The 21542-nt window shown below is 36.5% G+C and overlaps 1 protein-coding gene across 5 annotated transcripts in view; it reads left to right on the top strand.

The window, feature by feature from the left end:
- LOC105045240 (DNA polymerase zeta catalytic subunit) overlaps window positions 1-21542 on the top strand; it is a 58740-nt gene that overhangs the window by 19356 nt on the left and 17842 nt on the right. For 4 of the 5 annotated variants that reach the window (XM_073257828.1, XM_073257827.1, XM_073257830.1 and 1 more), the window contains 6 exons: window positions 13840-13908; window positions 15811-15918; window positions 16036-16204; window positions 16312-16403; window positions 16513-16959; window positions 19008-20301. In XM_073257828.1, the coding sequence (XP_073113929.1) occupies window positions 13840-13908; window positions 15811-15918; window positions 16036-16204; window positions 16312-16403; window positions 16513-16959; window positions 19008-20301 (2179 nt within the window). Of the gene's footprint in view, window positions 1-13839; window positions 13909-15810; window positions 15919-16035; window positions 16205-16311; window positions 16404-16512; window positions 16960-19007; window positions 20302-21542 lie in introns of those variants that run through there. The other variant, XM_073257831.1, reaches the window with a different exon arrangement.

Genomic DNA, 21542 nt, shown 5'->3' with positions numbered 1-21542 from the left:
GTGACTTAACAACATCATTTCCAAAATTATTTCTTAGGCCTTGGTTTGAGCCAGAATCTGATAACCTTTTCAAGCAGCCACTATATCACATCCTTTTTTTTAATAATATTGTCATAGCCAAGGTTTGTTTTCCCATTCTGAATTGGGTGGTATGTGGTACGGTACGGCATGCGCTGTTTGTGGTATAGGGGGTGTTGGTACCGAGTGCCTCGTATTGATACAGTAACAGGTTGGCACCAGTACGGGGCCTGGTACCAAGTTGGCAAATATTGGTCATGGTTAATTTTTATAAGTATTGCAAGCCTTGGGACATTAAGGGTGTGTATATTAGAAATACAAAGATGATGGAGACAATGGACTGATTATTCATGCATTGCATCGTGGCCTCAGCTTCTGCATTTTTAAACATGGAGCTGATTGTTTCTAGATTCTTCAAGTGGTTATCTGAACTTGGTTAATAAGTTTTCGTGGCATGTCAATCTTAGAATCAAAGTGGCATGCTGTTCTTCTTGCATCAACATTGCATATTAAGAGAATAGAGTTTTGGCATATTTTGATTGATCAATGATTAGGTACTAAATCAAATATATTAGAGCTCCTCAAATAGAAAAATAATAAGATAATACTATGGTGCCATGCTAGCTTGGTACTGGCATGGTGCATATTGTGTTAAGCTATTGCTTGGCATGCATAGGCACCATGGTGCTTAAAACAAGGGTTGAGCTCCCGGCGAGATGGGGCCACCCTAGCCATCCTATCCTATTCCTGTGAGATTACGGCACCTTGGACATGTGTGGGACCCAAAAAAGCACTGCCATCCACCACCTTGGCTGGCCTGCCTCCATCTTGGTTGAGACATGCATTGATATGGCCATCTCGGCGGGGATTGAGGTCGCAGGAGGGACTTCAATTGGTCATGGGGAGGGAAGATGCCTTCGGTCGGTCACAGGGAGTAGGGAGGAAGGCTTTCATTCAGCTCCACTATATCTCTTCTTTTGCTAGACTGGCAGAAGGAAATAATACATTGCAATAGGAAATAGTATCCACGTCTTTAACATTCTTTTGAGTATTAAACAACTATTAGACATCTGATATTTGACATATAGCACATAAATCTGAAGGAGTAACACTGAATATGTGGACAAAGGTAGCTCTAACATAAAAGCAAAGATCCATTGAAGAGCAAATTTTGAACGAGTTACAGACACAAGAAAGAGTTCTCTCTTAGAAAATCAGTAAAAGCATATAGTGCTCTTTATTTAGTCAGCATTCTAGTACCTCAAGAATTCCTCATGATGGTAGAATTCTCTACATAGGTAAATAGAAAACCCAACACTTCAATGACCACTTCCTTGCACTTGAACTGATGATCCCCAAAATTTAGTAGTTGAAATTTGAAGATTTCTGAAAGATGAAACTTCTACATCATTAAGTTACTCAAATGACAAAAATAAAAAAAATTAATCAGATGTATTTCATATCCATCCGTGTTTCATATCCCATTCTCCAAACATGCACAATTCTTGTTCACATATGTTGGATATCAGAATCATCCAGCTGGTCTTTGGTCCAACGCTTTTGGCGCCTCTATACCACCACTCAATTGTGAAACTCCATATCAGGTGACAGCATGGCATCCAGCAAGAGACAAGAACACATGTAGTATTGGTCTCATAAACTAATGAGTTTCATTTTTCAGTCTGTTGCATTAACAAGAGTGCCAAAGCTCAGGAATATAATCTCAAGCTCTCTTACCTTGATATGATCGTTAAGTCTGTTTTGTTGCTAAACCTCATGAAAGACAGGATTTGGGTGTGTGGTGTTCCTATCAAATGCCAGTGCCCATTATGCAATTTCTAATTCTAATTTGTGTATGAAATACATAATGTTCTTAGACACTGTCAATAGATTTAGAATCATGAGGACCTTTGATGCTCGTGGGCTTGGTAAGTGGGCTTTGCAATCAGTGCCGGAAAGCCAGGTGCAAGCCCTTCTAGTATTCTCATAATTATATATAAAGTGCATGCTTGCTTCAAATTAATCCATTACACTTTGATGTGCCTTTGCCTATACAATATCCTTATGCTGTCAAAGCTTTCTGTAAACATAAATGTGCTTGGGATATTTCGAAATGAACTAATTATCATGGCCATGGCTCATCCAAGCAAAAGGTCACAAGTCTAATGGGACTGACCAGCATTTCTCTGTGGTTTTCCTTTAGAATTAGATCACAGTTGTGAAGTTATTAACCAAACAAGCAAAATCACTGTCCTTAGCTTGAGTCAAAGCATATGAATTAGCTAGCCTGGTAGGGACTTGACCACGGTTTGGTGTTTCGGTACTGGTACCATCCTATTACAATGTCAGTATGCGGTACAATATGAGACAATGAGATGTATCGAGTGTCGGTATGGTACAAGACTATGTACCAATTTAGTACTAGTACAGTATAATACTTTCAGTATGGTACAGTATCGACAAGTATGGCAAACCTTGGCCTTGACTGTCAACAACATTTTATCAAAGAAGTGGCAGGCATGAAGCAAACAAGCTTCTATATGAACAAAGATGTAGGAGATCAAGAGGAGAAAAGGGAGAGGTGGAGTTGGGCCTTGGCTAGTGGCCAACTTGGGAGGGTGAGCTGTTAAGGGACATAGAGAAGGGATTGACTGTGTGATACGGAGAGAGGAGGCGAGCGGTGGGTAGCGATAAGAGATAAAGATACACACACAGAGAGAGAGAGAGGTCAGAGCAGTCGGATGGAGGATGGAGGAGGTGGTCAGAAATGATGACGTTGGAGGCAGTAGGAGAGATTGATGTCCATCAAGAAGCACAAGAGAGACTGAGAAGAGGAGCCTAATAACCATAGGTTAAAAATTGTGTCCTCTGAGGGCTTTATTTTTATCCTATTGGATACGTACATTCGCATAGATTAGCCATCCTTGGATGTAATCATCCAAATACTTAACCTTAAGTCTCTACGAAATGTTTATCTTGGGATTGTTAAATCCTATGGGATTAGCCTAAATCCTATTCTATCCAAATAAGGCCTAAAACGGATATGACCGGATGGTTGTGTACTTACCATGAATTTTAATAATTATTCAAAATAATAAAATTAATTATAATTATTAATTAGATAAATGATTAAAATTTGAAAAATCAATAAACATAATGAACGTAAAGTTGAGAAAAATTAAAATACATCCCAGGTAATTTAGATGCCTAGATGATTATTTTTGAAATTTTAATAATTATAAGTTATTTTTATTTTTTTAAAAATATGTAAAATGAAAAAAAATATAATAAAAATAGAAAAGGGTGGAAATATTGTAGGCAAGTTAAATCCAATTTCTAGGTAATTATCATGAATTTTAATAACTACACGAAACAAAGAAATTAAATTATAATTATTAATTATATAATTGCTTAAAATTTGGAAAATTAATGAACATGAATGAATGTGAAGTTGAGGAAAATTAAGATATATCTCAAGTAATCTAGATGCGTGGATGATTATTTTCCAAAATTTTAATAATTTTTAAAATTTACAAACAAAAATATTTAAAAATTTAGAAAAGTTATAAGAAATGTAGAAAAGGGTTAAATAGTTTAGTCAATTTAAATCCAACTTCTGGGTACTTAACATGAATTTTAAAAATTATATGAAACAAAAAAATTAAATTATAGTTATTAATTAGATAATTGATAAAAGTTTTAGAAAATTAATGAACATATTGAATGTAAAGTTGGGGAAAATTAAGATATATTCCAAGTAATTTAGATGCATGAATGCTTATTTTTCAAAATTTTCAGATTTTTAATAAAAATTGTTAAAACTTACCAAGAAATTATAATAAATGCAGAAAAATTGGAAATAATGTAGGCACTTAAATCCAATTTCTAGGTATCTATTGTGAATTTTAATAATTATACAGAACAATAAAAGTAAAATTACAATTATTAATTAGCTAATTGATTAAAGATTGGAAAATCGATGAACATAATGAATATAAATTTGAGGAAAATTAAGATACTACATCCCCAAGTAATTTAGATGCATGGATGATTATTTTTTCTAAATTTTAATGATTTTTGAATTATCTTTAAAATATTTTTAAAATTATTTTCAAAATCTATTCTCCTTGTACATATGATTCAGATTTACACTCCAATGGTCATATCTTGAGGAGTACACTCTTACAAAGTATCCAACTTTATCTGAGTATGTTCCAGGGCCACAGTATGGTGCTGCCTTACATTATCTTGAGCAAGGATGGCTAGTCTTTTACCCAATATACAATTAGGATGGTTGTTCCAATAGTACCACACACAATACGAGCAATAGGGATGGTTCTAGCATCCAGGCCAGCATCATATTCAAGGATTTGATTATGAATAAAACCCTAATGTTTATGAGCATTGTAGAGATTCCACATGGGATAAGCAGTAAGTTTGATATGTTTGTCTTGAATAGATGAATCCACTTTGTGTGGTACTGAAATATGTTGAAATATGATGTATTAGGTCATACTCGCATAATTATATTTTCATTTATAAGCGATCAATTTTGGTGTAAGCATAGCAAAAGTTATAAGTCTTTATCAAACTGCATCATTTTTGCTTTATCAAGGACTTATGCAACATCAATTATATGAGATCATTGCTTGGTAATCAAGGAAGGATCTCTAATAACCTATAAGGCGATAATGTATTATAGTGTTAGTTTTAAATAGGGCTAATTTATCATAAATATATTACTTTTGAAGTACAAATATGTTTTAAAAAATAAATAGGATAGTAAAAATTCAACATAAATTTAAAATTTTGAAAAATATAAAAAGGATGTCCCAGATGAGTATTAGGAATTTAGGATGCTTAATTGTGATCAAGATTTTGAAAATCGGTATCGATGATCGAAAATGGTCATTGGCCGATTCTGTACGATATTGGTTCGGTACTGTACCGACACGGTATGGCGGGCATGTCGGCTGAATCGACATGTCAATTTTTTTTACTTTTTTCTTTTTTTTGGGGAGGGGGTGTCCAATCAAGTTTTTATTGACTATTTAATATTTTAAAGTCTAAATTAATATTTAGTGGTATTCATTAATATTCGTATCAATCCGATACATCTTTAATTGCATGTGACACGAATCTAAGTATGATATTTTGTTATTTAGCATCCTAAATAATCAATACATGGATTAGATATTATTAAAATGCTTAAATCAATTAAAAAATCTAAAAATACTCAATACGTATCGATCATCAGAATCTGGTCAATCGTCGATGTCCATAAATATCTGGATCATTTACATAGTCAGGAGGAACATTAGTCAATCCCTCTAGCCATATAGCATTATAATTCTGTGCTCATTCTATAAGGTAAGCGCGTTGGATTATAACTTATCTTCGATTTCTCACTGAGGTTCTGGCTCTGAGAGGTATCGTTTGGCTGATAGCTTGATTGTGAAGGGGTCCATCCAAATATATCGGCAGCATATTCCGATCCATAAGACACTCCGGGCTGCACAAGACAGTAGTCATTAGAAGACGATGTCTCCGATACACCATATTCATATTCATATCCATAAGGATCATAGGCTGCTTGTGGCTGTAGGTAAGAGGATCCAGAATACGAGGACGAATCTGATACATCTATGGATCCTACTCCACGTATGAGGTCATTTGTAGTTGCATCATATGTTGAATGATCTCGCAGAGCTCGTCGTCTATATGAAATCATATCGTCACGGGCTCTATCAGCTTGTACACCATGGTTCCTATCCTGCATGGCGTGTGTAAACTGAGACTCATCAGTCAATTAAAGACTACCAGCCAGCTGCGTCTCCTATCCTCCGGTCCCTCAATGATCATCAGATCCATGTAGTTGAAGAACTATCATCACTGCTCTGTCTGGTGTCTGAATCTAAGTGAACTGAATGCTCTCTTTACTGGGGCTGAAACTATCTTTTCTTTTCTTTTATTTCTGTACATAGCAGCTGCCTGCCCTTTTGTTATGCCCTGCTCTGGCTGTCTAGGCTGCAAGGATGGATGCTGTGGCATATCGGCTGGAGGCGTATGTGAAATGTTTCTACTTGCCCATTGAGAGGCATCCATCCCAGCCTTGCTAGCAACAAAACTGATAGGTCGTGGAGGCGATCGAGGCTCGTTAAGTTCTGGCTTCTGCTGCTAACTCATAATCTATTCGATCATCGGATCTTCATCTTCATCAATAAAATCACTCATAATCGGATCTGAGTACTTCAGCTGAACTTCCTCAATACATTTGAGCCTCAGCTTCAAATTATAGTGTACATACACAAGATCATTAATGCATTTTTGTTTTAGATGGTTCCTCTGCTTGCTGTAGATAAGGTTGATCAGTTGCGCTTACATCCACTCGATGAAACCATCTGGGAGAGGATCTTAATAGCAAGATCCTTCAGATTTTTTGTGGATTCACCAAAATGCACCCACCATTCAGCTGTAAAATCATTGAAATTTAGCAAAATCAAAAAGAAGATTGAATATGTCAATATGGTAATAGATTTATTAATATATACCTGGATTCATTTTGATTTGCTTCTAATCGCTACGTTACTTTGACATGATTCTGTGCCCTCCCTAAATATTTTTCTCTATAAAAAAATATTTGTTATAATGTCTTGTTGAAGATACAGCTAAGTTAATAAATATCATTGAACTTAACTTGTTCAAGTTACATTGCCGCAATGTCTGGATCGGGCTCCATCTTGTCTATTACATTTCGTAGGGTGGACAAAAGCTCTTCATCCATGTCAATCTCAGGTATGGAGTACTGGAACCTTGGGTTTAAATAATAAGCTGCACATAGATTTTCATAATTGATTAAGTTTATTTATATAAATTTTGAAAGACTTTGATTTGCTATTTATCTGCTAAATGCAACTTCCTATCCATTTAATAGCCCCATCGATGGTCGATGATCTTGATGTACTCATCGGCATGTTATGGATCTGCCATCTTGATTTGTTTCTTTATCCTCTCCATCATATAATATAAAAAGTTTATCTGGAGATATCGCTCACCATCATGGCTCGAAGTACTTCATATAAAGGCTTGATTGCCGCCACTATCTTCTCGATCCACTGCCAGAATGACTGTCTTGTCATTAAGCTCTCCACATTGCTCCTCTCAGTATCTGTCTTGGCATATCTGTTCTGTTGCCACTCAGGCCTGACAAACATCTAATGTAGATGTACTTTCTTATTAATCAGACTATCAGGTACTATATAATTAGTAGCAAATCGTGTGATACTAATCTCAATATATCATTCTCAGCAAACTGCCGCATCAATGATAGGACCCATGTATGGTGTAGATGAATTTGGTGATGCTCTGCACCGACTCCACTATCTTCTGCACCCTATGAATCTTTTCAATATCCATCAATATCAGATCGATACAATATGCAGCACATGGGGTATAGAAAATGTGCACCCTATGAATCTTATACTGTGGTCCATTATCTGTGATAATCTGCACGACATTCCGCTCTCCTACCTGATCAATCATCTCTTCCATCAATCTGAGGATGTAGCTGGCATCGTGCATCTTAGCTGAAGCATCAACAGATTTGTGAAAAAATATTTTTCCATCACAATATGTCAAGAAGTTGATGATGCTTCGTCTAGTAGGATCAGTTTAACCATCACACATCACAGTCAACCCATACACAGGCCACTTGCTCTGATACGAGGCAATTCATTTTTCAAGATCCTTCTTATTCTGATCAAGAAGCTCATCATGGATATCTCTTGATCTTGGAGGATCTACAGCTGGACCGGCAGTCTGTATAGATGAAATGGCAAAGCGATAATATGGGTTGTCTGTTGTGTTCGTTGGGATGTGATTGAAGTGAAATCAAGATCTAATAGCTCACCACATATCTTTTTTATCTTTCCTCAATATAGTATCCATCCTCTGTTGCTTGGAATCTCTGCTAGAAAATGCATGTGGAACCTAATCATGGATAGTGGCTCCTATTAGAATCTTTGTAAAGGATTTCTTTCTACTGCCAAATGCTCCCAAAATGGATGCAAGATGGGTGGTGCCTCTACTGACGGGCTCTCTAACTGAGGATGTCCTCCTAAATCGTGACTCAGACTCTACTGTAGTACTCCCTGAGCTTGATCTGCCCTTATAAACTGACGGTCCAAATTGAGCTTTATGCCTAGCTACCTCATCTAGCTACCACTAATCATCCAAGCTCGTGTGAATGGCAGTCTCGATCTGTGCTTGCTCATTATCTGGAACATATCTTTCATCTGATTTTTTAGAGTGATAAGAAGGTGGCTCTGCTGCTTGACGGTCCACCTTTGTCTTTTTCATCAAATTTCTTTCCTTCGCTGCTTTAAAATCAGCGAAATATTTCTTCATTAACTGACGGATCTCTTGTAGACACTTGCGGCACATAGCTACATTCGGATAGCCGTCAGCTAAATGTTGCTTCAATCATATAACTCTTTTCTTGAATTTTATGCTATATTTACATCTCTAATGATGCTGACCTGAGAGCATCTCCCCATGCTTCTAACCAATATCACGTTCTGGATCCTTTTTCTTCTTTGATAGATCCATTCCTGAAAATTGATAAGCACATCACTTCAATAATTATGTAAAAATGATATATTTTGTTTATCAAATTTTATATATTTTTAAAATTATTTATTTATTATTTATTATTTTTTAAAATAAAATATTTTAAAATTTTAAAAATTATGAAAAAATAACTTGATCTTAGATCTATGTAGAATTTTACCATAGATACTACATATAATTTTCTTAAACAGTGGACATGCATGAAATATTATTTTTTTTCAAATTTAGGCCTAGGCTATCACGCGCAAGATGTGTTGAAATGTTGATAAATAGGCACCAAATTTATGTCAAAATAGCTTGCAAGTCTCTAAACAATAATCTAATTTGACAGTTATTTTTTAAAATTTATTTTTAAAATAATTTTTATTTTAAAAATATTTTTAAATTTAAAAAATTATATATTTAACAAAAATTAATGATTTTAGTGTCATTGTGTAGATCATCCATAGATCTATAACATATATTAAAATCATGTCAAAAATTTTTTTTTGACATGGCTTCCCCTTGTTTTTCCATTTTTCACGAATTTTTCAAAAAAAAAAGAGGAAGAGAGGAAAGAGAGATAGGAGAAACATACTTTAAAGGACTTTAATCCACGTATTTCTGGAGTCTTTCTGCCGCTCTCGGTATTAGGGAGTGAGAAAGGGGGAGAGAGAGATTGAGAAATGGAGAAGTCGAAAGACTTCTTTATCTCAAAAGATAAAAATGAAGCCAAACCGGACAGTTCGGCTCAGTAAGTTGCACACCGCTCGGTTCAAACTGAAATCATATGGTGCCGAAAATTAGGGTCGAATCGATCCGGTTCTGCACTGATCTGACTCGGTACGCCTTGAACTGGGCGGTTCAGTCCGATTTCCAAAACCATGATTGGGATGGCCACACAGATAGGGTGAGATGCATGGCATCTCGTTCCATTGGCAGACTGGGATGCCCCCATCTCATAGGATTTAAAATCTTATTTTGAAACACTAGCATGTGGTTGGCGCCACATGAGTGCTATATGGTGGTGAGGCATTCACCACAATTTGTGGCATGCTGTTGACATGCACATATGACACTCAACTATGTGCTTGTATGAATTGTTATGATGCTGCATTATGCTAGTGGACATTTAGTTAGGCATTAGATCATACACTATAACCTTTACAGCTCAAGGGGATCATATCTTTTCATTGTGGAAATAAGGTTATCCAAATTCTTCCATATGCAAGATACACTTATTAGTTTGAATGATGTTTTATTTTATATAATATGTTAGAGTTTGCGGCATCTCCAACCTCTTTGATCTCTTTTGTGTTTCCCTGGTTCATTATTTTACTCATACAACACAATATCTTTTGTTTTTCAGTTAGAGCTAATATGGCATTGTCATATTGCCTGATGTGGCGCACTGAATTTCAAGGGTTCGTGGGATCTTTAGCCTCTTTGATCTATTCTTTTCACCTTAAATTCATTCTTCTACATATACAACATGCTATCCATTGCAAGATATATCATACTATATTGAATCGGATGGTACAGTTTGTATCAAGGAATGTCGTACCGTGTCGAACCGTCCGGTACGGGGCGTGCCGAACCGTCCCGACGGAGAACCGAGATGGTTCTGGTATGGAAACGGCACATGTCGGTGCCGGGGAAGAAAAGAGAGAAAACGAGGAAAAGAGAGGAAGAGAAAGAGAAGGAGAAAAAAGAGGGTGGGAGGTCTGCCGAAGGGGCCGTCAGAGGGCCTTCGACGAGCCGTCGTGGCCATCAGGCGGCATAAACGCCTTCCGCGGCTCCGCGACGTGAAATAGGGACGATCTGCCCTTGTTTCTAATTTTTTTTAAAAAAATATTTTTTTAAATGAAGCCGACATGGGGTTTACCGGCTTCACTTAAGTGATGTCGGCAAACCCAGTGCCAGCTTCGTTTTAAAAATATTTTTAAAAAAAATACGAAAACAGGGGCGGATCGTCCTGTTTCATGTCGTGGAGCCGTAGGGGCCGTAAACGCTGCCTGCGGGCCACGGCGGTCCGCCGGAGGCCCTCCGATGGCCACTCCGGCAGACCCCCTCCCTCTTTTTCTTTCTTCCTCCCTCTCTCTCTATTTCTCTCTTTCTTCTCCGGTTCGGCTCCGTTTTCCTTCGTCGGTTCACCTCGGTTCGGAATGGAACGGAGGTGTGCCGAACAGTACTGCCAGCCGGCCGATCCGGCCACTGGTATCGGTTCCATAGACCTTGATTTGTATCGTACCCAAGGTTTCAGGAATTGATACTGAGGCCGGTATTGGTTCCTGATCGGTACGGTACGGTAAGGTGTCGGACCGTACTGACAATAAAAAAATTCAAAAAAAAATTCACCCAATAGCCAAAAAAAAAAGAAAACCAATCCGAATCAAACCGAATTGGTACTGTACCACACTGTATCAGGTGGTTCGGACTGATACCATACTGAACCGATCGGTTTGGTCCGGTTTAAACCATTTTCCGAAAAATCGGCCTGAACCGAATTGTTTTCCATCGGTACGGTACGGTACGGGGTGTACCGGCTGGTTCAGATCGGTACGGAATACCATGATCATATCATATTGGTTCGATACCGGCATCTGATACAAGGGCATACCGACACTTGTTATGTAGAATTGGCCCCTGTACCTAATATGGCATCGGGCCGGTGCTAAGATGACGTATCTTGATCCATTGTTTTCTGGTTAGATCCAATATGGTCTAACTTGGGTATCCGAAAATCCCTTTTGCAAGCTTGAGATCATTTTGAGTGGATTATTAAAGCTAGTGTTGGCAGTCATGCGTTGCGTGAGTGCTTTTGAATGGAGAATTTGTTTGTGCTGAGTTCTTGTAGTAGGGACATTCTAAAGTTGTTGGGGCTCATAAAGACATAAACTATACAATTTGCCAATGCCTCCTTTGAGATGTTGTTAGCTTTGGTAGTCCTAGGGTTGAGGCAGAATAAGGATTGGGTATAGACCATTGGGTGTTGTCATTGGATTGTTTTAGGTGTTTTGGTAGGTTATTTGGGGTGGACACTTAGCTTTGACAAAAGGGGACATGTAGTTTCTAGCTATTTGATTCTGCAGGGATGTGTGTAGTTTCTAGCTGTTTGTTCTGTTGCTTGATGTGCCTTGAGGTCACTTTTCATGAGAACATCTTGGAGGATCCATTTGGTTGGGCTGAAATTCCTTATGGTGGCTGAAAACTCTTCTAGAAAAGAAAATCTCTTTTGGTGCACCATTGGCCTCAACTCTGAAGGCTTTATGAAGCAGTTTTTAAGCTGGATGTAGACAAGCTTCGTCAACCAAGCCATCATGATCATGCCCATGATCCTCGTCCAAATTCATTTTTATGGGTCATCTATGGAGAAGAACTATTGCCTAGAAGAATTGTGAAAACTGCAAAGATCTACACCGGAATTTAGTTTGGTGCAAATCCTGGCTCAGATAACATTAGGCAAGGTGGGAGTCTGCCATGCAAAGTAGAAGATTAGCTGGCGGGTTTTGAGACCTACCTAATCTGTTGCAGTTTAAGTTCTTGCACCTCATGTTCCTCCAGAGTTCATGTAGACTTGGAAAGAATCTGGACAAAGGGGGAAGATAACAAAGTTTGATATAGGGAAGTTTGTTCAACTGACAGGGCACAAATTATTAACAAATGAATCCTGGTTGAAATAATGTTCCATTTGCATAGGCCCAACTCAGTTTGCTAGTCTTTTATAATTATTTTCAGAGCTTTTCATTGAACTCAACCATCTATAAAGAGTTGAATCCTGAATGCAACGTACATGATGTTGATGTCCTAGAAGACCACTTCCAATCTTTGATGTTGGATAAGTTCTGTACATGTTTTAAATTTGTTTAAAATCAATTGTGATGAGCATTTGTGAAGTCACTTGCGAAGTTGAACCTCTTCCGGCCAGAGTGCATTCTTTGTAGGGAATATGTGCTAGTCTGGAATCTGGATGGTTTCAGCGGCTTAGGAAGGAATATGAGTGTACCAGTACGGTGATATTCAATGTATGTATATTCTATTCAAGAATAGGAATACTATAACATGAAATGGGACTGTTTTTCATATGTCCTTTCAAGAATTTCCTCAGGCCTTATTTAGACTTTTCAAATTAAGGATGCCTTCTATATGTCCTATATGGAGTGGGTCCTAGAGGATAGGAAGACAGTGATGGTGAAAATCAAAATTTGCTTAGATTGTGATATAAATTAAAATTTAGATGGAGCATAAGTTGCACTTTCATTTGTTTTCTTGTTCTTATTTTTCTTTTTTTTTTTTTGAAAGATGATGCAAAGTATTTTTTAGAAGGTGAATACAGGGTCTTTCAAATCATTATTGCTCAAATTTGGATTACACTAGTTGCCTTTTTAGTTAATTCACTATTTTTTTCATTGGGGTAAGAAGCTGTTTTGATGGAATAAATAGACAAACACAAATGTGGAATTTGATCATCATGAATTTAATGAATCAGTGCATGCGATTGCACTTGGATTTTGGAAGACAACCATCTATAATTTTTCAACTACCTCATTTTCTTATTCAAATCTGATGCAGAATTGAAATGTAATCTCATTTATTTTTCTGCTATTTCTGGTTCTTATTGTCCTTGCTTTCTATTCCTTCCCCACTTTCTGCTTCTTCTGCTGCTTCTCTCTTAAAATAAGGAGAGTTGAATACTTGGTTTAACTGATATTCTTTACTGTTGGACTGCACTTAGTAATTCTTTTGCTCTATTGCTTTGGCATTTATCGAATTTACATTTTTCTACTTACTAAAACTTAAGTTCTGGTTTAGTAAATTTGTTAGAACACATCTTTCTGCTCCTTTATCTGTTTCCATGATTTTTCAACTTGGATCTGATGTCCCTATATAACTGGTCTTCTTTTTTAAATTTTAACCTGATATGCCTTGCCTGCATTGAAAGCTTGATCCGGGCATTAGTGGTTACTTTGATTCATCTAGCTCTCTTTTGTATGCTGGGATGTATATCTTACTTGGTAGTTGGAAAACTAATGTACTGTATGTGTATTTCTAGAATTCTCCATTTTACCATTAGATATGTGAAGGCCAGAAACTCTCATAGTAGTAATAAAAGAGTTATTTATGTGATGATTTTAATCTAACTTGTTTACTCTGCATGTCAATAGAATGCTCATGACATATAGCTGATGATAAACTTTGTGTGATTCTATTTAGGGTGGTGCCATTCTTAATAGAAACTTCCAGCCCTATGAAGTTCATATCCCTTATCTTCTTCATTTTTTGGTAAGAAATTCTACTTTTCAATATTTTATATACATAAATACATTTATACATATGAACATGCATGGTTGCATGGATGCCTGCAGGCATGCAGGTAGATGTTTCTATATATATTGCAGTACTGTATGGTATGTTCCTTTTCATGTTAGTGGTGTCTGTAAATGCAGTGTTTTGATTTACATGCCCTACTCATCCTATTCAATATTTTCTGGTTTATTTACTGCTTATTCAATATATAACTTGCAACCATAATCACTTTGAAAAACTATAGGTGTACATTGACAATTGAAATATAACATTATTGGAAATCAGTGGAATTAATGCATGAGTCTAAAGATTGTAGTTTACTCAAGATGACAGTCTACTTCCAGTGCTAATTTGACAAAGGAACAAAGAAAGAATTAATTTACCGTATTAAAGTCTTACTGAACTTTTGGGTTTTAGCAATGTTTAGGTAAAAGAAGATTTTATGACTTGATTTAGAAATTCTTTAGCATTTAAAAGTTCTAGCATTGTTGCAATACCAAAAATCTAGAATTTGAGCTTAAGCTGAGAAAACAACTTTTCTTTTCTTGATATAAGAAATCAACTTTTTGTTCTCAAGGCATTTTCAGTATTTTTATTGAACTCAAATAAGGAGTTGTTCCTTATTTGTTTGTAATATCTTAAGTAAGATATATGTTTAAATGATATTGATGTAAATAGAATGGTGTTGAGTAGGTCATATTTCTGCTTGTTAGAAGTTTGCCTGCTCCTTGATTGTTCCCACCTTCAAATGGTGGAATTTATAGAGAAAAATGGTTTAAAAGGCTTTTCGGCCCATACTGGGTGATACCAATGATTCAGGTCCACTTTGATGAGGCCCCATCTGTCTTAATCTGGGCAATTTCAGTCGGATTCAGCCAAATTGAGGTGTGCCATCACATGGTCGGTAAAATATTTGCTAGCTAATACAGGACTGACAGGCACAAGATTTAAATCCTATCTGTTTGCACAACATATGCAACTGATTGACAAATTTTATGCTAATACACTTGTTTTTTACATTATAATTGAGGCACAAGTTGGACATTTGCCCATAGAACTTGTCCTTTAAGTTATGAGATATATGTATTTGGAGTTGATACTTTCTATATAAATTGATTGAGAGATTAGGTATACACTGAGAAGAAAGATCTTTGCTTTTGGTGAATGGAATATACCAAATAAGATAATGTGCTTTTGGTGAAGGATGGTGATATTTATGAATTATGTGGATTTCCAGAAGCTACTGCAGCATTTCATGCATTATAATTAAATCTGACATTGTTTGCATGCAAGTGGTGTGCACCCTGTACTAGACCCCAGCATGTTTCCTCCAGTGAGGGAATGTGCATCAAGACTCCTGTGCTCTTCCTTTCCCAACAAACACAGGTATGCACACAAAAAAGCCAAAAAAAAAAAAAATCATCTTCCCCCCTTAGAAAAAAAAAAAAGAAGAAAAATTATGTGTAATAAGGTAACTTTCATCTCCCTCATAAAAAGAGAGAAAAACAATTTAAATGAAATGTATGATTCCTCTCCTGGTACATTATTGTACATTTGTGGGAATGTGCACCTTTATTGGTGTTTCCCTGTATCAATGTAAATATTTGGGTTTTTTGAAATATTTAAGTTATTTCGCCATTTTTGTTTATAATCAAGTGGTATTATGCAGAAAGGAATATTAGCTTATTGATTACCTTGCCTGTTGCTACTGTCCAATGATCTGATTTTCTTTTTATTGTGACAATATTAAATGTCTTGACAGCCTTAAGGTCAGAGTGGTAGTTCTGAATCTTCTGATTAATGGTTTTCCCCACTCGCTCCTACTTTCATCTTTTCTGAATCTTACTAGCAGGGTCCTTATTCTGATTGATGTTGCAGGTTGACTACAACTTATATGGAATGAGCCATATACATACCTCAAATGTTAGATTTCGTCCTCCATTACCAGATAGCTTCATTCCTAAGGCAGCATGTCATGATATTGGGGTAAGTCAACCTCTGTTTCTGCTAGTTCACAGATTGTTCACTTTACATTTAATTATCAGAACATTGGATTTCAATAATTGATTGTTCCTATCAATCATATAATCATTTCGACACTAGGCAGGTACAGCTGATGCAGTTTGTAATTCAGCCATTTGGCTTTCTTCTACAGTTCCAAGTGCTTTAATTTGGCCTGATTCAGCTATTGGAGTTATCTTGGAGAATAACGCCATTAACTTCATTAGACGTCAAAGTATCTGTATGCTTGAGGCAGATTTGAGTGTGGATGGTTTGTATCTTCTTAGAAAGAAAATGGTGGAACACTAATCTGCATATATATGCATGCATGCATGTATACAAGTGGTTATGCTGGTGACTCATTTTTTTGACTTGCAGACATTCTAAATGAGAGACATAAAATGTATACATCTCTTTCGCAGACTAAATCAGATGTTAAAATGGTTCAGTCACTTATACCAATTTGGGAGGTAGTTGCTTCTTAAATTGCCTAGATTCTGAGCAATGCATTTCTTTTTCCAATGTAAATGCAGTTCTTTAATTAGCCTGCTAAGTTTGATTTTTTTGGCTTTAATTTAGGAAGAGTATGAACGGTCAGGACCACAGGAGGCAGTAAATTTTGCTGATGCTAGCAAACCTCATCCTGAAGATGTATTGAAAGGCTTTTTACTTGGACTTGAACATGAGAATGCACTCTCCAATTTATTCTTAGAAGCACAAAAATCCTTTCCCTTAAATATTTCTGCAGTCAAGGAGGATAAGAGGTTAGAGGAGTACATTACATCATTTAGTGACATTGCCAAAACACTCACTCCAATAGAACATCAGAGACTAAGCAGTCCGTGCAGTGGACCTTTGAAGCATTCTGAAAAAAAAAATGATAAAGGAATGTCTTCATCTGAACCCTCTTCCCAGAAAAATGAGGATACTCTACCTTATGCGGAAAACTGTGAGTTTCATGAATTGACACCTACAGTCATCAGGTCATCATCATCATCACAGATGATTGCATCTGAAGATCTGAAGGTATCATGTTATTGTTGAGCTAGTCTGATCTACTTTTATCCCTCAATCTAGTATTCATTTTGTATTTTCTCTGTCTGTTTGACTTTACTGTGTTTTAGACCTTGATTGTTGGTGGCACTGCCTTAAAATTGTATTTTCTGTATTTTTCAGAAATTTGATTTGCTTGTTTAGAACTTTATGGATCCACATATCTAGATTGTGCATGTTGTTCTCTTTGGAAGCAGTCTTTCATATATATGCAAGGTTGTGCTTAGTAAGTTGCTTGATATTCTTTATTTTATTTGCAGTGAATTTATGTTACCTGAAGTTTCCTTTTAGGATCATTGACCATTTATGTTTGTATTCATGTATTTACATGTATTTGACCAAGAAAAGACAACAACTAAAGGACAAAATTAGTTAGTTAGAATTTGGACTTAGGTCATCGAGGCCTTTGGCCCTTTGCAGTAGGTAAAGTGATAAATCTTTATATATATAATGATAGAAATTATAGGGTATTGTTCAAGTTAAATAAATAAGGACAGAGTCAGTATTATTATACTGGGATTTTTTGTCTTTTCAAAAAAAAAAAAAAAAAAAAATTTTTGTGCCTATTCCCATGATAGGTCTGGAGGCAATGACCAAAAAGCAATCTCTGCATGTGATGAAAATATATTTCAAGATATTCTAGGGAAGGCCATCAAAATGGATATTCTAGGGTATTAGAATTTCTTTTAGTTGTATCAGTATTTTCAGAACTGCCAATGCATTTGGTCTCATCTGTACTTGTTTGGTCATCCTGTGTAATGTGTTTTAACAAAACTAAATGTGTTTGAGGAACTCATCTCTTTCCTGAACTCTGAATCAGACTGCTTGAATCTCAGAGGTATAAGTGGAAGAAAAGGAACAATAAACAGATCTTTGGTAGTTGGTTCATACTAAATAACGTACCATACAAAAGTCTTCTGGTCTAGTTTTTGATGTTTACATTTGCAAAATTAAGTTTTTGATGCCCTCCCCCCTTCCAAGCATTCACCTTATTGATTGAATAGGGATATCTTTAGTAATTTGAGAATCTTAGTATTAGAACTTATATGCAATTGGTACTCTTGTATTTTTTCCAAATTTTTTTTTATGGCAGTTTATTACATGCTTTTGTCTCATCATCCATTTATACACTTTGTGTTGAATACTTCCCTTAAGATGCTGCTTGATCTTTACCTTTTGACTATTACATCAGTCGTGAACTGCAATTTCAGCATCAAATTAAAATAATGACTTACTATTGCAACTTTTGGTGACAAGCTTTTGCAGTCTCTAGTGTCGAACCAAATAACTATTTAGATTTTCACTCTCTTTGGCTTTGTTTGGTTGTTGTTTTTAGATGAGGATTAAATGGATTAATGACCCCTTCAACCCATTTATTCCATTTAACCTGCCAAATTTCAGAAAGTTGACCAATTTATTTAAAGGTTAAAACGGACATTTAGAAGTTTATGAAGCTACCTTTTCTACAGAACACGGATTTAAATCATTAAACTATTCTTCCTTAGGTTGGAGTGGTTTATTTCAGAGTAAGAGGGTCAGGAGCAAGTTACTCCATTTCTGGGTTAACTTGTTCCACAGCCAAATGCTGCCTCAAGTCTAAAGGCTTGGCTATCTTCTCTAAAATTAATCAGAAGAAATTTATGACTACAGCTTAAGATATACTGTACTGTTGCTACTACTTTATGATTATTTACTCTATTTTACAATTCTAAAAGTAAATATGAATTAAGATTACCCTTTTAGATATCATTAAATCAGTTGGATGGTTTTTATTTTTCAATTATTAGTTTAAGTTATTGTTTTTAAGTATTTTCCCAGGAATTATGTACTGGGTGAGTGGATTCTAACTTGAACTATATGCTATCTACATTTGGGTTCAACTTGTAAATCTTATCTTATTTTTTTGCCTATTTTTGTTAGCATTATTAGATTTATGAAAATTTGTCTCATGATAGTTGATTTTTGTGCAACTATTGTTTTACTTGTTTTCTATTGATGTTGTGCCAATTGTTCTTTGGTAGAGTTTAGATACTGAAGCGCTTGGGCTTTTAAGCTGGCTTGCATCTTCACAAGCTGTAGAAGACTTGACTACTGACGATGCATTAGTCCATGAAGCAATTCTCAGTCCCTTATTTCCTACAAAATCCTACCAAAAGGCTTTAGAGATGGCTCATCAAGATTATCTGAGTACTTCTCAGCAGGAATGCCAGGATATTCTTGATTCTGTTGAAGGTGCCATCAAGTCTGAGGCGCTGAAGGAACAGAGTTCTTGTGCTGGGGATCATGAGCATATGGCCAGTGTTTCATCAGGTGATACAATTCCTCAAGTTGATGGATCATCTGATGATAATTTTAAAATTCCTTACAGAGCCAATCTTTCTGAGATGAATGCAAGTAGTGAAAGGGAGAGATCACCCACCTGTGTGATGGCAAAGTGCACAAATACAAGGGAAGACAGCATTCACAGTAGAAACAAACTTCTATGGGGCCCTTTGCCATTCTCTGTTAAAGAAAACAAGCATGAAGATTTCGAACCTGGCTCTGTTGATTCTCCTTCTGATGATTTGATGAAAAATAGTACTGAGCATTGCACCTCATCTGGGAGCAAAGGGGAGAAGGGTTACAATGCTGCGAAAGTTGATGCAGGCATAGAGACTTCTGATGAAAAGGTAAGAAAGGCATTGGCTGCATGCTCTGTGAGAGATTTGATGAGGAAAAAGCGTTGCTTCCTGGGTGGGCAGTCTGAATCTGATAGACCTTTCATTAAGTCATTAACTAAGGTGAAAAAGAAAATGATTTCAGACGGGTCAAACTATCATGTCTTGCCCCATGACATTTTACAGGTAAGGTCATCTGAAATTGTTCAAGAGAATATAATGTCCTGGGAAGGTTGCAAGCACGATGTATGCACATCCAACATTCTGAATGAAGAACAAGTAATTTTGCATAGTGATAGCAAGCACATTAGTGAACATGATGATGAGATTGCTCCAGAGGGCTTTGTTGAAGCACACATTAGCAGCCATACAGATTCATATTCTGCATTTGATACAAACGTTCTGCAAACTAATGATCTTGTCAGTGGAGAAGGGGGTGCAGGAAACAGCTCAGCTTACCCTGATTGCAAAATCTGCAGTGGCTCGAATATGGAAAAGACTCCTGTAGAATATATTGAGATGACTTTCGGCAGGAAACCACCCTCTAAAGATCAGATTGAGATGATTTCAGAGGATTCTCCTGGGGCTACTGGGCAGCTTGTTGGGCCTGTAAATGCTCATGATGAATCATCAGCCTTCAATTCTTGCTCCATGGACTGTATGTTATTTTTTACATTCGTTTTAAAACATTTTTTATATCAGCTTGAACGATGCTTAATTATCATGGATTGATTTTGCACTGCCTGTTTGCCTTGTAAAGGTCCATCTCATAGTAGTTTTTCTTTTCATATACCAATACGATGTGTCTAGAAATCTAAATAAAGTGTTTTACATGGTGAATGAGAGGAACCTCTAAGAGGATCAATTTTTGACTTGATAGAATCTTATCACATATGATCATTTTGGGAACTTGGCTTCTTACTATTTAATGTATCTTTTAGGTTGCGCCATACTAGTCCGTATTGGTATGTACTACAGTGCTAGGCATACCATACCCAAGAATTCATGTCTAGCGGGACATCCCGTAGGATACCAGGATGGGGTACCATCTCATGTGTTGGGATAGGATCATTCCACTATTGTCCTAGTATCCTGGTCGGGACGTCTTGGGCCATCTCTTGTCCTAAGTGTCAGGATGGGATGGGACAATGGTGCATCTCATTTCATGAGAAAATCGGGACAGCCCCATCTCATGAGATTTAAATCCTTGACCATACCATGCTCGTACTGGACTGATATGTGGCATGGAGGGTGTATCGAGTATTAGTATGCTGAACCGACCCCCATCTTGGGTATACCAACACTGTACCATGATGATACCAGTATAAAGTCTGGTATAGAGATTGTGAACCTTGGTATCTTTAACATAAAGAGGAACTGCAGAGGTACTAAGATGACAATTCTAATTTATGCTGTTTCCCAGTCAAAGGTGGATACTGGACCCTTTTAAGGATTTAGATATGCAAAATTGGTGGTTGTGGTCCTACTACAATCACTGGGATGACATGATTCTGTCAACGACTGCAAAAGAGAGCTTGTTGCAAGATTAATTAATTTCAGCTTGTGTCATGCTTTTATTTTTTGCAAATATGTATCGGCCACATTCATAATCAACTTGAGAACAAGTATAGCGCATCAGAATTGTCGGTGCACATTATGTGGGTTGTAAGTACCACTTGCCTACATTTAATTTATTCCTGCACTAAAAAATGTTTTGGTCTCATGGAGTTGCATTTGCACATGTATTTTTCAATGACAAATGTATTTCTCTGTACTATCTCTGATTTGCTGTTTTTTGTTCTGTGTATTGTTATTTACACTATTTATTATTTATGTGCATGTCATGCACATAGTATGAACTTCCTATGGAGCTATGCTGGATATACTGGTATCTATATA

The sequence above is a fragment of the Elaeis guineensis genome, chromosome 5 (assembly GCF_000442705.2).
Source record: "Elaeis guineensis isolate ETL-2024a chromosome 5, EG11, whole genome shotgun sequence".
Lineage (NCBI taxonomy): Eukaryota > Viridiplantae > Streptophyta > Magnoliopsida > Arecales > Arecaceae > Elaeis > Elaeis guineensis.
The sequence above is the reverse complement of the archived record's forward strand: the minus strand, read 5'-3'. Positions and strand labels throughout refer to the sequence as shown.